Raw genomic sequence first — 15,940 nt, forward strand, 5'->3', positions numbered from 1 at the left:
CATATCTCAGCATCCTGTGTCTGAGTGAATCCCACTAGGCACATATGGCATCTCCTTTAGGAATTCCTGAATTTTGTCCCTTTCTAAGACATTAAAACATGTTTTCAGGTTCTTGGCAAACCACTTTACAAGACTGGTAGGATGTATTTTGGTCAGATGTTGAGCTAGCCTGCTGTAGCATGCCTATAATTCAACTAAATCAGTAAACTAATTGGAACTGTTACAATTTACATTTTACTGTTGCCAGTGACAAGACATTGTTGCTGGATCTGACCCTGAAAAATGTAACAATTTACAGAACTGACTAAATAATCATTTTTGTCCTTGTTTATATGTGACCTTAAAGATTAGACAAAAACTAATATTCAATAGATTCCCACATGATAAAGAAAATGCAATTGTATTTTTTTTAAAAAAATTAAATCATAAGAAAATGATGTTAATGTGTAAAATATCATTGGGTGTGATATCAAATGGTTTTTTTAAAAACCTTTTTAAGATCAAGAATCTCATAAGTTCACTGAATATAGAGAAGGATGAATTCATGTAACTAACATCCAATCTCAAGTACTTTTCAAGTTACCATTTTTACTTTTGGTAATAAATATATTATCAAAGGGACCATTAACATCTCCAAGCCTAATAAATTATTTTTTATATTCTATACTCTAAAATCTAGAATGAATAGGGTTACCAGACATGTGGCAAGGGGAGGACATGTCCTCTTTTTTGTGCTCATGTCCTCCATCTGGCAGACACAGCCTTAAAATCAAATATTGTCAGGCTTTTTGAGCATCTACAAGCTATCTCTTCCTGAGCAGCCTGGCATGGTGCTTCCCTAATAAGTGCTAACCAGCAGGTCAACAAGCTGACCTCAGTGACCTTAATTAGTTGCTTAGTACCTTGGGGTTGGCTTGCCCTGCTGCCTGAAATTGACCTTAATCAGTTACACACTGAAGGCTTTTGCCTCCTAACCCCTTCTAGCACATTCCTGAAGTTGAAAAACCAATCTTTCTGATGCTGGAAAAAGTAATTTCATATATATGTAGACCTAAGTTGTTTTTGTTTTGCAGTTTTTCACTGTAATTTTTGTCGCAGTTGCCAAGAAAATTAAACAGTTAGTATGGCCTCCTTTTCCCCCCATTTGTCCTCCTAACCAAATAGCCATGTGCTCCTTTGACCATTCAGATATCTGGTAACCCTAAGCATGAATGATTTGGTTATGTAACTCAAAATATGTTTTTAAAAGATGTTGATTTTACTGGAACACATTAAAATTACTAAAATGCACTCTTATTTGGTACAAAAAATCAGATTGAATGGCCTCCAGGCTGGCACAGCTCCATATAGGATAATTGAAGAAAAAGTACTTAATATGCAATCATTCTGCCTCATTCACTGGAATTTTACTTAGAGAATTGTTTTCCACCATTTCTTCTGTCTTATTATTTTCATAAGCATTGTTATGTGCAATGAATTTTTATTATGGGCATTCACATATTTGAAGGGAAAACCCCCACCCTTCATTAATAGTCACCATTTTCCCCAGTGTTACAGCCTTGAATAAATCAGCCCACTCTTAAAATAATGAAAATAATGTGAAGTTCTCTAGTTTGGCTGCAGTTCAATCCTTTTCTTTTTGTCCCAGGTATGAGATCAGAGGCCAAAGTGTCCAGAATTATCAGATTTAAAGTAGCCTTATTAAAAGTTAGTAAGGTAACCTAAATTAAGACTAATTTAAATCGGTCAGAATCCACACATAGCAAACAGGAAATATGTGGTTTCCATTTTTTAAAAAAAGATCCCTAATGAATTAACAGAGGTTTCATCTAGTCAGAGTCCTGCTGCCTCTGGGAAGCCAATACACAATGAAAGATTTAGCACAAAACTTAAAAGCTACTGTACATCTTTCTCTATTTTTTTGTTTCCACTGTTTTCAATAAGTTTCTGAGCCTTTTCTTTTTGAAAACATGCAAATTGTTATGTAGTCAACATGCTCCATCAGTTCTGTTCAATCACACGTTGGCTGCACACTGTTGTATTTGTTTTGGGTGGTTTAAGGAAAGATATGCTGAGGCTAATGAATTCACTAAGATTTGTTTATTTATTTTTCAAATTTATATATTTCAATTCTGTGAATGTTTCCATGGAAATAAATCCTACCACGTTACCTGAGGCTGCTAGGTAAAGGTGCCTAAATTTTCAGCCCTAGAACTGTAAGGAGTTTGCAAAGCAACAGCCAAGCCAAGTAACCGCTGCTGGTCGGGACAACTCTTTAAATAAAGCCCGTCTTTTTTGTTAAGTGAGGATGAGCATACTAAAAGCATCCGCATATGTCCAAGCGTGAACCAGTCTGAACTATTTAAAACGCAGCACTGTCTCTACGGCTGCCGCGTTGCTATTTCCGCCTACGGAAGAAACTACAGTTCCCAACATGCCCTTCGCCAACGCTTGGTGCTGGAGGCGTCTCCGGAAGGAAGTCGTGTAGGTAACTGCTACGCTTAGGTGAGGTAACGGAAGGTCTCCGAGGGATTTTCACTGCTTTGGGCTGGTCTTTCCTTTCCTGGGCCTAACCGCAGCCCCTTTCCTCTGGCCCCGGAGACGCTCCTCATCGTCCGTTCAACCGAACCCAAGTCTGCCGTTTTGGACCCCGTGGACCTTTCCTCTTCTAAGCCTAAACGTGCAGGCAGAAGCCTCTGTCAGGCGTACATTTCCGAGTTTCCTGTGGTGGGTGGAAGAACGAAGGGGAAGGTTCTTAAGGTTAGCGAAGGCTAAATGGAAGAAATCCACTGTATTGTTTCGGTCAGGACAGTTGTAACTGTCGGGCCAATCTGCAAGTTCCACTTCCAGAATTGGAAATGGGCTATAGAACCTCAGTTGACCTGGAAAAACTAAGCAGGGTGGGACTTAATCATACTGGGATGGGAGACCACGAGAAAATCCCAAGGATGTAGGCTGAAAGTCAACAGCAAACCTCTGCCTTATTGTAGCCAAGGACATTAGAAGTTGAGTTTCAATACATTTTTTTAATTATTATTCCAGTGTGGCTCCCTGGCTGGCAAATAAACTCACTAAAGGACTGGTGCATGTGGAATAAGGCCCTCGTTTGTTTGAGGACTGAGCCCTTGTACAGTGTTTTCAGACGCAACATGCAAGGTTGCTAGTGGGCAGGGGAGGTGGGGGGGCGTTGATTCCTTTGAGTCAGTTTTGTCTCCTGGTGACTTAGCAACATTTTGGAAGTGATTTGCCAATGCCTTATTTTTAGGACTAAGAGAGTGACTGGCCCAAAGCAACTCAGTTGGCTTCCATGCCTAAGTCAGGATTAGAACTCAAGTCTCCCTGCTCCTAGTCTTGCACCTTAACTGCTAGACCAAACTGGCTCCCTTAATAATGCTTAGCTGGAAGCAAATCTTGTAAAATCACTGTGTGCTACTGAATTTATTCCAATACTAAACATGTGTTAAAATTCTATAGAATTTTAAAAATAATACATCCCAATCTCAATAGTACATCTTCTATCTCTGTGGAACAGAATAAAGCATTTGAAGCTTGAATGTGCTGAGGAAGAAAAGCTTTCAATGAGAGCCCCAGAGAAGTACCAATAATGTTGTTCATTACACCTAATTAAGCCTTGTGAGTTACAAAGTCCTAATATTTTACTTCTGCATCAGTAAGTAATAGGTAGAACATCCATCATGGCTATAAGAGCTAACATTTTAAAGCTAATAGCTGCAAGAAAAGGCAGTTATCTTTGGTAGAAGTACTGCAGCAACCAAAAATTAATCAACATTTCTCTGGAAGCTGTGGCCCAGATTAAATGCCCTACATAGGAGTGGTAACCTTAAAAAAAATACAAATTGCAAGTGGTGCTTTTCAAGTCTGCTTTTGTTAGACTTTTCTTTACCACTCATTAACTGGAAAGCTTAATTACAGAAGAATCACTTTGAATTACTTTTCTTCTAGCTTCTCTTTTGTTGAATCATTTGAAGGATAGGTCTATTGTCTTTTGTATTTTGTTACCCTGTAAGACATGAAATCAGATCAATATAATGTACCTTGATCCGTGTTTTTCAGCCTGTGTTACATTTTTAATCAACAGATTATGGAGGATAGTGAAGGAAATCCAAAAAAGCAACTGATTTCCGAGCTTCACCATTTTGCTGCTGATGGAAATAAAGCCAGGCTTATAGCACTGCTAGATCATTCTCCATCCCTTATAAATGAAGCTGCAACGAACGGTTGGACAGCCCTAATGTATGCGACTAGAAATGGTCACTTTGAAATTGCACAGGTCCTTCTTGAAAAGGGGTAAGAGAAAATGAAAAATGACATTGTTCAACTTGTTTAAATTCAGTGCTTTCTTGAAAGTTATTTACTGCCCTATGGAGATGATTCTATTTGCTAGAGCAATTCATTCACTTAAATTCATAGTTAAAATGAATTTTTCTCTTGCATTCACTTAAATTCAGTTAAAATGAAAAAAGAAAAGTATATTTTGCCTTTTCACTGGGAACTTAAGGTAGTGTACATGGGGTTTCATCTCATTTTATTATCTTATCAGCAACAGCGTGAGTTGAGTTGAGATAGTGACTAGTTCAAGGTCATGATTGAATTAGGTGTGAACATGGGTTCACACGGAACTGAGTCCTGGAAAAGTGGAAAGCATGAGAAAGAAACTAAAATTAACCCCATCTTGATTCTGTTTGCTGTAAAGTGGGGCAGAGAAGAACTCTGACAGACATTCAATATTCTGTTATTATACCCTATAATAATAAAATAGAATTTCTGGAATCCTTATCATGTCTAATTGTTGACCTGGCCTACTAACATCAATCTTGAAAGACTGTCAGGGTTACTTAGAGCTTCTTTGTCATGCTTTCCACTTTCCCAGGACTAAGCTGTATTTTCACATTCTTTAGTAGTTCATCCATCCCTTTTCCATACATCCTTTTTTCTGTCCATTGTCACTGCTCAAAAATATAACTTGGCATTCCTTATGTTCTGCAAGGAAAATTTGCAGTAGTTCAAAATCCTACCTGGGCAGTGGTGTACTTCTTTACTGTGTTCAGTTTTGATATATCACCTGTGAGATTAGGATATTTTTATGTTACCTGATATAATACGACATTCTGTCTGAAAATATTACCCCAAAGTAACTTCTTTAAATTTGCTGTTTCAAAGGTGTGACAGATCCAGAACCAATACTTCAAACCAGACTGCACTGGATATTGCTAGATTTTGGGGCTATAAAAACATAGCTAATTTATTAGCTAATGTGGAAGATGGATTGGAGCCATTTTTCTTGACTTGTCAAGTCAAAGAACATGAACATTATTTTTGCAGGACATTTTTGGATAGGAAGAGTGAGAAGAGAGCAGATTCAAAGTGGCTGAGCATGAAACAGAAGGAGCCAACAACCATATATATAATTCTTTCAAATTTAAATCCGTTGGTTACATCAGATGATGGTGAACATAGTTTCCATTATCCAAAGGTCAAGCTTTGTAAATTTCACTATAAGGATATAAAGAGATACCTGGAGCAGCCTGAAGCTATCACTACAATTTTTCTGGGAGTAGAACTTCAATGTTTAAATGTAAAAGATTCAAATGCAGGCAAAAAAGATGAGGATGGCCTAGTTACCTGGTTTGCTCTTGGAATAGATTCTGCAGCTGCTGATAGATTTCTACAAGAGCATCAAGGTTGTTATTTCCTTCATCCACCAATGCCTACACTGCTGCAGTTATCTGAAAATGAAGCTGGTAAGGCTCTACTTACATGTTGGGGCAAAAGTAGGGAAGGCCTTTTTGTAACATTCCTAATTCAGGTTGAATCACTTTGTGGGTATCTCACTGTACTTTGTGCAAAATCAATCTAAACAATCCCTGATTCAAGTGATTCTGATACACATCCTTAGTTGTTTCTAACTGAACTACTTGTAACAAGTATTAATTTATGTTATCTCTATGTGATTATTACCGAAATAGTGCTATCACTGTGCTAAACCTTACTGATTTGAGTAAACAATGGATTGTCTTCATTTCTAACTTTACTTGCAAGTCCACAGATTAGGCATTGATAATATATTTTACAGAAATAGCTAGGCATCTTTTTTGCCTTGTCTCATTTTCTCTGGTTCATTAAATTCACTTTCTTTTTAGTTTTTCTTATTAGTTAGGATTATGTTTTTGTTGATAGCTGAATGTCAGAGAAATGTTCTGATTACACTTCTAATGATAACTTTGGCAAGATAATATTTAAGGTCTTTCAGGGGTCCCAAACATCACAAATGTAAAGGCAGTGACCAAAAAACCTCCCCCACAGCATACAAACAAGTATTTAAACTGGACCAGTATTATTAGCAAGACATAAAAGCTATTTTTTGTGTTGATTTTAATTATAATTTGATGTCGTGGTATCTGCAGAAAAAAAGCTGAGTATTGAATGAATGTTTTGGGTGACCATTCTCAGGAGTCATCGCGCAAGCTAGGTCTGTTCTAGCATGGGATAACCGGTATCAGTTTTGCCCAACGTGTGGCAGTGCAACTAAATTAGAAGATGGAGGCTACAGGAAATTATGCTTAAAAGAAGACTGCCCCAGCCATCAGGGAATTCATAATACATGCTTCCCAAGAGTTGGTAAGAGAACTGCAAGTATGTTGCTATGTCTTTGCTAATAGCAGTAAGAAAAATCAGACTATTAAATAGCAGTATGGATTCTGAAATTATGTCTCTGAACTCGTGTGTTAACCTGAAAATTGCACCTATATGTATAGCCTAGCAGAGCTGCATGTTAGTAAAATGGAGAAAAATGGATAGTCACCGGGTAGAATAACCACGTGAAAGCATGGCTTTTGTTGTTTTAATATTAAAACACTTCCATTCACTGAATACATTTTCTTTTTCTTTATTTATATTAATAAATCTTTCCATAGACAAATAAAAGAAAAGAAAAAGTTCAAGAAATGAAAAAGAAAGAAACTAAAGCTGAAGAATATATTAGTGAATCCTGACCTTCTTTTCAACAGATAATTACGATCTTATTGTCCTTCCTCCCTCTTAGATGTTATACAAATCCCTTCAGCCCCTCATTTAATCCATATCTTTCTTAATCTTCAAATCATCATATCTCCTTCTTCTTTCAGCAAAAAATCCATATAAGGTTTTCAAAAAAGTTTTTGTTGTTTTTTCTCTGACCAAACAGATCAGTTTTGCCATTTCTGCGAATTCTGACATTTTCACAATCCATTCCTCCACTGTGGGGATTTCATTATTCTTCCATCATCGTGCATACAATAATCTTGCTGCAGTTACCATGTACAAAATCGATCTACCATGCATCTTTTCTAATTCATTGTCTATAAGTCCCAATAAAAAGAGTTCTGGTTTCTTTGCAGTATTAACCTTTAAAATCCTTTGCATCATTATGTTAATTTGTATCCAAAATTTCTTAGCTTTCTCACAAGTCCACCATGCATGATAAAATGTCCTCTCATGTTTTTCACATTTACAACACTGGTTTGAAATACCTTTATACATTTTTGATAATTTCTCCGGTGTCATGTACCAATGATACATCATTTTATATATATTTTTTCTTAAATTATGACACAAAGTAAATTTAATACCAGTTACCCACATTCTCTCCCAAATGTCCGTCTCTATATTATACCCAAAATTAATAGCCCATTTTGTCATTCAATCTTTAACCTGTTCTTCTGTTTCAAATCTTAACAAAAATTTATACAAAAGATTTTGCTATTATATGTTCATCATTTGTGCATAATTCAATTTCAAATTTTGTTTTGTGTCTTTCAATTCCAATTGTCTTTTTATACCTATTAAACCTTTCTTTTAACTTTGCATATAAGAACCACTGAAAACTATGTCCTTTTACAGTCAATTGCTGTCTTGACATCATCTTAATTTCCCATCTTCCTGTATTAATAAGTCTTGATATGTTACCCATTTCTCCCTATCTGCTCTGTCTCTTCATAGAATGCTGCTTGTACTGAAGTCCCTAAAGGTATCTTCGGGCACAACCTGGGTTTACATTTGTTCCGTACTCTCAATATAGCACTTCTTACATAGTGATTTTTAAAATCCACATTAACTTTAACATACCATAAAAAGCCATGCCAACCAAACCTCAGATTATGATCTTCCAATTCTAACATTCTTTTATTTCTCAGCAAGACCCATTCTTTCATCCAAGCTGCAAAATGCACATTTTCTGTACATTTTCCATAAATATTGGCAAAGGCCAAAATAAAGCAATAAACATCATTAAAATTATTCAGATTCTCTCTTTTTATTAGTCCTATATGCTCATGGATAAACTAAGATTGTTGGCTGATGCAGCTTATTGTTAACAAATTGTACACTGATATTTATGTCATTTCAATCCTCTACCCATCAGAAAAATATTCTGTTATACCTTCCTTCTCTGGAGTTGAAAGACAAGATTTGTTTTGGTGCTTCCAAACATCTCGGGATTACAAGGTTGTCTCATGAGTTCTGGATTATGTTTGGACTAAATGTAAGATCAGGCATTCAGATGTCAAAAAGCAAACATTTTTTTAAAATGTGTTTAGCCACCTAATTGTAGAAGGAGTAATTTGAGAGTACAAGGTACAGTGGTATCTGCAGGTAGGCGGGTGGGGGTCAAAAAAGGCAATCTGTAGAAATGGATATGTATATGTGTGATACTCATACACAAGGGACCAGCTTATATTCCAGTACAGCTTCCACCATCTTGCCTTTTTTTATCCCCACCCCCACCCCCTGTGGATGCTGATTTACTATTTTGTATAAACATAACCACTGTGTTCTCTCTAGAAAACTTGAATTCTCTCTCCTTCTCTCTCTTGTTTATAAAGCACAAGAGGTAAACATTCAACAGGTGCAATCAAGTTTAAAGAATTTAAATGATGATTCTACTATATATATCCTTGCCTTGTTTCCATCCTTGTATGTTTATTTGCAATTCATTTAAAAAGGTACATTTATAACTTAACACTTTTACATAGCTGCTTACTATTAATTTATTTCTTATTTATTTTTTGTTAACTTACTTCTTCACCTCCTTCTCATGGTATATTGTAGGTTTGTTCCTTATCTTTTCCTTTTATTTTCCTTTTGGATCTTGGTTGATGCAAGTTCTTTACATTTCACTGACAACTTAGTTGAAGCTAGGAATAAATAGCTATTATACCTAAGGAAAGAAAAAAAACTGTGATCAGAATGAGATATGCAAGATTGCTGAGCCAACAGTTGGTATTTCCAGTGAAATTTCTTTAACAAAACAAGTAGTCAGCAAGATTTGAAACTCCTGCTCAATACTTTGCAGCATATAGATTTGCCACAGGTCATCAGTCTTTGAAACATATTTACCTAATGGGATTGTCATATCTGTCATTTTGAGAGAATAAGATGAGAAACCAACGAAAAGCTAAAAATGAAGCAAGAATATTGAATATCAAAATATGAAGCAACTGGGTTGTGAATCTATACTTTAAAAAATTATTAAAAATGCAAGCTCAGAGACAGTGTATAACCATCGCATCTCACATTACATTTTTTCACCAGCCTCTTTGTCTACCTTCTCTTACCCCACCTGCAAATCCTACTGATAGGCAGAAGAAAGAGTGGACAAAAGGAATGGTCTGTGTAAGGATCACTGGTTGAAACCTCTTTCAATGTCTTTATATTTTTTGGAGGACAAATGTCAAAACCTGACAATAGAGACAGGGCAGTGTAGCAAATACAGGTATTAAGACTGTAAAAAGAGATGGTTAGGGCAGGAGAGAAAAAGTGGGGACAATACAGAATAAGAAGAACCAAGTAGAAAAAAATCATACAATGCAGAGCTGGTACATTTAGCATGTTTTAGAAAATAATATAGTTGAAAGGACTGCAGTGATGGAGGTGCAGCAGCTCTGATTTCAGTTGTGTGTTTCCAGCCAGTTGTTCTTGGGTTCCACCAACTCTGTTATGGCTATGCCTATATAAACAAGCAGATTGTCAAGTTTTTTCCATTTTTTCCTCTCTTTATTATTAACACACCACTTATATGTTGCCTTTTTGCTTCAATAATTAATGTCCAAAGACTGGACTGATTAAAATCACCATTAAGGGAAAGTTATGAAAGCATTTGATAGAACTACAGACTATAATATAATAACTAAATCTTCTTGTCCTTTAAACATAGCATTTGGAAATAAATACATACCATTAAACCATTAATAACTGAAAGAAAGCAAAAATTCCTGCTGATTAAATCGCTGTTATATATAACTAGGTAACTTACTCCAGTGTTTTTATCAAAATCATGCGGCAGTTCAGGCAATTTATCTCCTGAGTCTTGCTTTTGGTCTATGTAGGTACCTTCCCAGAAGACGTCAGTGTTACATAATCACATAAATAAGTTTTTGTTTTGTTTTTTGTTTTGTTTTGTTTTTAAATCCTGCAGTACGTTTGCTTAGCTACAGGGCTTTTTCTGAGAATTGGGTTTCAAGCATTGAAAGGAGATAGCAATGCTAGGTGAGAATGGGTAGGTTTATGCTTCTTGCTGCTTTTTTAAAAAGGGATTTAAATATTTATGACTCTCCTTAACCTCTATTTCAGATCCTGTAGTGATAATGCAAGTCATTCATCCAGAAGGCAATCACTGCCTTTTGGGAAGGAAAAAAACATTTCCCCCAGGCATGTTTACATGTCTTGCTGGATTTGTAGAGCCTGGTGAGTTCTCTTTGTGTATATAAAGTCAGTTTAAAAAAAAAAAAATTACTTCTTTTTGGGGGACCGGGAAGGAAAGTATTGAATTGATTTCTAAGTAATACCTTCTTTGACAGAAGCATGTTACTACTTCTGCTCCTGAAGCTTGACTAAAGCTCCAGTCACATTCTAACATGCTTATATATTAAGGATCTTGGCAGTAGATGTATGTCCTACTTTTTGTTCAGGAACTCAAGGTAGTATACATAGTCTTCCCTCCTCTTGTTTTCCCCAAAGTGACAATTCTGTGAGGTACCTTGGCCAAGGAAGATGACTGGCTACCAGTTACCCATATGGGTTGCTGTGGGTGGACTAGAGCCTGGGTCGCTCTCCAGTACTTCATTCGCTCTCTTATTAAAACAGAGACACGCAAAGAAGCATATAAGAGCTCAAGTATTCAAAAGATTGAACATTATAGAGGAGAGATGAGAATTCAAGTTAAAAGAATACAAGACAAAATTAAATGCAAGCAGTATAAATTACAATTAGCAAATAGAAAGCTAATGTTTGGAACTCAGGCAGGAATTAGATGAGCCCGAATCACCAGCAATTTGAACAGGGATTCCTAAAGAATCTGGTTTCAGTCAATTTGTGAGCAAGGACAATCAGAACATACAGGACAATGAAGAAGATTCTAAGAAGGATTGCCATCTGTTGGTAGGTTGCTCCTTGCCTGAAAGATAATGAAGTAGCAATTGTGAAGAGGAGAGGAAAGAGGTTGACCAAATGGAGATGAATTAAAGGAGGAATTTAGAGGAGGATCCATTTTGCACCAGGGTCTAAAGATTAGGGATACAAATACAGACCAGAATAGGTGAAACACAGATATTTTTGTTTGGTCATGGACCATCCAAACCTGGATATTCCATGCACAGGGGAGTTCATGCTTAGCCCTTTTGCACATCCCTAAAATGTATATTATTTGATTGAAGAACAGTGCACAGAAGCATTGAAGAGAGATAAAGAACATATATGGTGAATTTCTACTACTTGGGCCCATTGAGAGATGGGTTTGGAATAGTCCATCCACTGCTTTTAAGGGGCGTGAGGGTAGCCAGCAGTATTTCTTTGAAGGTTACTAGACCAGGATTATCAGCTATGGGAGAAAGTGTGTAGGAAACAGCAACCTCTAGAATAATCCTGTAACTACTAGATTGTTTTTCCTATTCAGTATATCAGTGCATGCAGCCTCCAGAGTCTTCCCCATATAATGTTATTAAACTTCAACAGTGTGCTGTCAGAATTCAGTTGGAAACTGCCATTTTAAGTACTGTACTGCTTTTCTTGTTCTTTTTTATTTATGTTTGCTTTTATTTAAATACAGTTGTGTGTGATTTTTTTTAGATTTAAAAGATTTCCCACCCTTCCTCCAGCTATGTCTACTTTTTGAGTGCCTAACACACTTAGTAGCACAGTTTGGATCTCAGCATGAAAAAGATTGTTCAGTTCTGCTATATATTAAAAGTACCATTAGTGAAGGACCATGCGTATCTAAAAGGATTTCCATTAGTTTGAATTTAATAGATGCCCTGAGCTAAACATTAAATAAATATTAAAATATTTGCATAATTACAGTCTGTAGCTGTTATTCTCAAAGCAGTTTGCAAGCCTTCCTTTCTTTATTGGAACTGTTGCTGTCAACATGCTTTGAAATGCAAAGATCCCAACTGTCAACTCTTGAAAAGTGATGTTAAGATAATTAAAAATTAGGTTTGAAATTTATAAAGCCAAACAAGTAATTGAAAGCTCACTGCAGTCTTTAATTAAAATTAGCATAAAAATCTATTACAATTTCCATTAATTCAGTTTTTCCACATCTTTTTCCAAGATGGGCCTGTTCTTTGGAAATTCAAATTATTAAAACTTACTCCAAACCTTAAGATGTTGCAAGACATCTGCTGCTCCAAGTAACCCCTCCCCTTCATAGGCACATCCTGTTACTCTCATTTTCAAAGGATCCCATGAGCTGTGTGATTCAGTTACTTCATCTTGCCTGGATATGAATTATCTATGTACAATAAAACTGAGGCAAAATGTATGAAAACAATTTAAACTTGAAAATATGTTCATAAAAGCAGTTGCGGGGGACTAGAGAACTACTGAAAAGATATGCAATCAATTTACATCCTTTGAAATTATTAGCTTACATTGCTTTGACATTATTTTGCTTTTTGGGGACACATTTTCCGGTTGGAAGTATTTTATGCTCTGATTGAATAGCCACAAACGATTGCTCAAGAAAGTTTTATATCTTTTGAGATACTTTAAAGCACAGGATATAATCCTTGCATTAAGCTTTGTCAATTAACTGTTCTGCTCTTTCTTTGATTAGGTGAGACAATTGAAAATGCTGTTCGAAGGGAAGTAGAAGAGGAAAGTGGAGTTAAAGTGGGCCATGTTCGGTATGTCTCTTGTCAACCATGGCCAATGCCCTCCTCCCTAATGATTGGATGCATAGCAGCTGCAGTGTCTACAGAAATTAAAGTTGACAACATTGAAATAGAAGATGCCCGCTGGTTCAGTAGAGAACAGGTAAAGTTCAATTTAATTTCCTTTTCTTGTTGATTGTCCTCAGAATGCATTGGTTAGGGCATACAATATGGATGTGCTTTTTTCAGTCAGACAAATTAGACTTCTTACTCTCCTTATTCTACAGTGATTACACTGAAATTGAAAATTATATGTTGGTAAAAGAATTGATACAAGCAATTGTTCCTCTGTTCTGCCCCTAGATCATGCCAGTAAGTTCTGTAGGTACATTTCAGAGAAGACTATTAAAAATACATGGTTTTCTCTCCAAGTATAATGATCATCCTGATACAAGTTTTACAATATTTTCTCCTTGGAGATGTTAGATAAATGAGGTGACCATTTTTATTAGAACAGTTTCTGTTTCCATAAAATATTTCAGGCTGTTGTTACTGAGGTGAATATCACTAAAACAATTATTTCATAAAGTGATTTGTCTCCTATGTTTTTCCACTCATATTTCTTTTTAGTTGTTTTCATTACCAATTTTGATGACCTGGCAGAGTGATCAGTTAGATTCTCTGGTTTAAATTGACACTTTACATCTGTTCATTTTGAGACTGAAGAATTATTAGCAGACATAAATTGTTAGCTTATTGCAACCCAGCTTCCAAAATAGATAAAACTATGAAATAATATAATTATTTTGATATTTCAAGAAAAGGGAACGGATGCTTTTAGTCTATAGCTTTTCCTTCACCGATTTTAGAAATAAAAAAGGGAGTAGATCATTCCAGAAATAGTAAACCCTACCAAGATGAGAAGTAATAGAAAAAATATGAGAATTGTTCAATGTCAAAAACAGTTGGGTATTGACCTTAGCTACTGCCTTTCAATTCCTGTGTAAGGTGAGCTTCTTGTTCTGATTTTTTTTTTTTTTTTGCATTTCAGGTAATAGAGATCCTCAATAAAAAGAACCAAAATATTTTTGTACCACCACATCAAGCCATTGCTCATCAGTTGATAAAGCACTGGATTGGAATGAATGCTAATCTTTAAATTCAGCAAATTGTATATTTAACTTGTATCATAGCTGTATCTTTTAAGATAAAATTAAACTTAATGTAACTATGATCATAATTTTAGAATTCTAATTCTGTTAGCCCCCACACCCTCCCTATAATATTTGTATTTACAGTTCTTTTAACAAATTTTGCATTGTCAAATATTGCCTAGTTTCTTGATAAATAAGCTGATAAAAGCTTGCTTTATTAGGAAATAACTTGGGTGTTTTGCTAGCAAGCACAGTATATATTATTGGAATCAGTACCTGTGATAGCCCTTGACTACATCCACTAACCTCCAAACTTTTTTTTTAATGTAATTAATATTTTAAGTGAAAAATGTCCAAAAATTTCATAAGTAGTAGTATCTTACTCACTAGTTGTTCAATATGTGTAGCAGAATTGTCAATATAATATCAGTATAATATTCTTACCAATTTACTGTGCAATTTTTAAAATGCAATTGTGGTAAAATCCTATTTTAATTGTGGGGGGGGATGGTGTTGCTCCTCTGTTATACCAAGGCAGAAATGTCCACTAGGGGTTAAAAAAAGTCAAGATGGCAGATGGCCATGATCACACAATCAAACATCTGCCCAATTTAGAGTCTGGGTTAGATCATGCCAATTATGGACACCATCTTGACTTTTTTTACCCTTCCATGGATGCCCCAGTGTAAAAAAGCTAAAGTCTACACAGCAGCAGTTAAGTATGAATTGGCTGCTGCTTAATATGCAGTATTTAAATGTTTCTGGGGGGAAAATTCCTTTTGATCTAATTTTCAAACATGTTGCAAGAGAAAATATATTTCTTTTGTTCTGAATCTGCTTATACACGTGAAGGATGACGAAACTAGGTATTAGTAGGCTGACTGAAGGCAGGCCATTCTTGATAATCTCTGGAATTAAATACATTAACCCAATTCTGAGTTTAAGGAACAAGAATAGAAATACAAAGAAGTAGAGCAAGCCAATCAGGCTTAATAAGATTAGACTAGTCTTCTCTCTGTTTGAATGCAAAGTCTTTTAGCCTTTTCAGAAAAATAGGAAGACGATAGAATTTGCATAGGTGAGTTGCTTGCCCACGGCTTATTTTTTGGGAGGGGAGGGAGAGTATAATTTAGACTGATAATAATAATATTGATAATAATAATACACACTTTTACTCCTTTATCAATCCAAAAGCTACATAGTTACCCCTATGTGTGGCTATTAGCGTTCTGAACTGATAATACAGAAAAGAAAAGAATAAATGAAAAGAGAAATGAGGTGAGGATTTTGAACTGTGTGTCCTGTTTTATATTCTTTATGGTAGCCCAGGCAATTATTTTGTTCTTTCAAGTATGGTGATCACAGCTGTACTGTATATTCCAAATGAAATTGATGTTTAATGCTTAGCCTTTACAAATACTTACATGAATCTATTCATTTTATAGGTTATTAACAAAATGCCAGCTATATCTGCTGTAATAAAATTTCAAAAGTTGTGTTCCAACAAAAAAAGAAATATTCTATAATGTTTTTCTCCCTCAAAATAGGCAAGATTCTTTATCTTAGCATTACTTGGGGCCATATGATTCTAAAGTTACAATCCTACTCTACCTGGGAGTGATTCGGTAGGATTGATTTCTG

General features: G+C 35.6%; 1 protein-coding gene across 2 annotated transcripts; it reads left to right on the plus strand.

Annotated features, from left to right (window-relative positions):
- The first annotated feature begins 2,487 nt into the window (after positions 1–2,487).
- NUDT12 (nudix hydrolase 12) lies at positions 2,488–14,777 on the plus strand. 2 transcript variants are annotated; one of them, XM_063295369.1, is made up of 7 exons: positions 2,488–3,005; positions 4,100–4,308; positions 5,182–5,762; positions 6,472–6,654; positions 10,627–10,740; positions 13,109–13,308; positions 14,197–14,777. In XM_063295369.1, exons 2-7 carry the CDS (start codon positions 4,103–4,105, stop codon positions 14,302–14,304), a joined length of 1,392 nt encoding a protein of 463 aa, XP_063151439.1. In that variant the 5' UTR covers positions 2,488–3,005; positions 4,100–4,102; the 3' UTR covers positions 14,305–14,777. The 2 variants fall into 2 exon arrangements, with proteins under 2 accessions (XP_063151439.1, XP_063151440.1); XM_063295370.1 differs by having other exon boundaries at positions 6,472–6,639.
- Positions 14,778–15,940: the final 1,163 nt, after the last annotated feature.

This window comes from Candoia aspera, chromosome 2 (assembly GCF_035149785.1).
Source record: "Candoia aspera isolate rCanAsp1 chromosome 2, rCanAsp1.hap2, whole genome shotgun sequence".
Taxonomy (NCBI): domain Eukaryota; kingdom Metazoa; phylum Chordata; class Lepidosauria; order Squamata; family Boidae; genus Candoia; species Candoia aspera.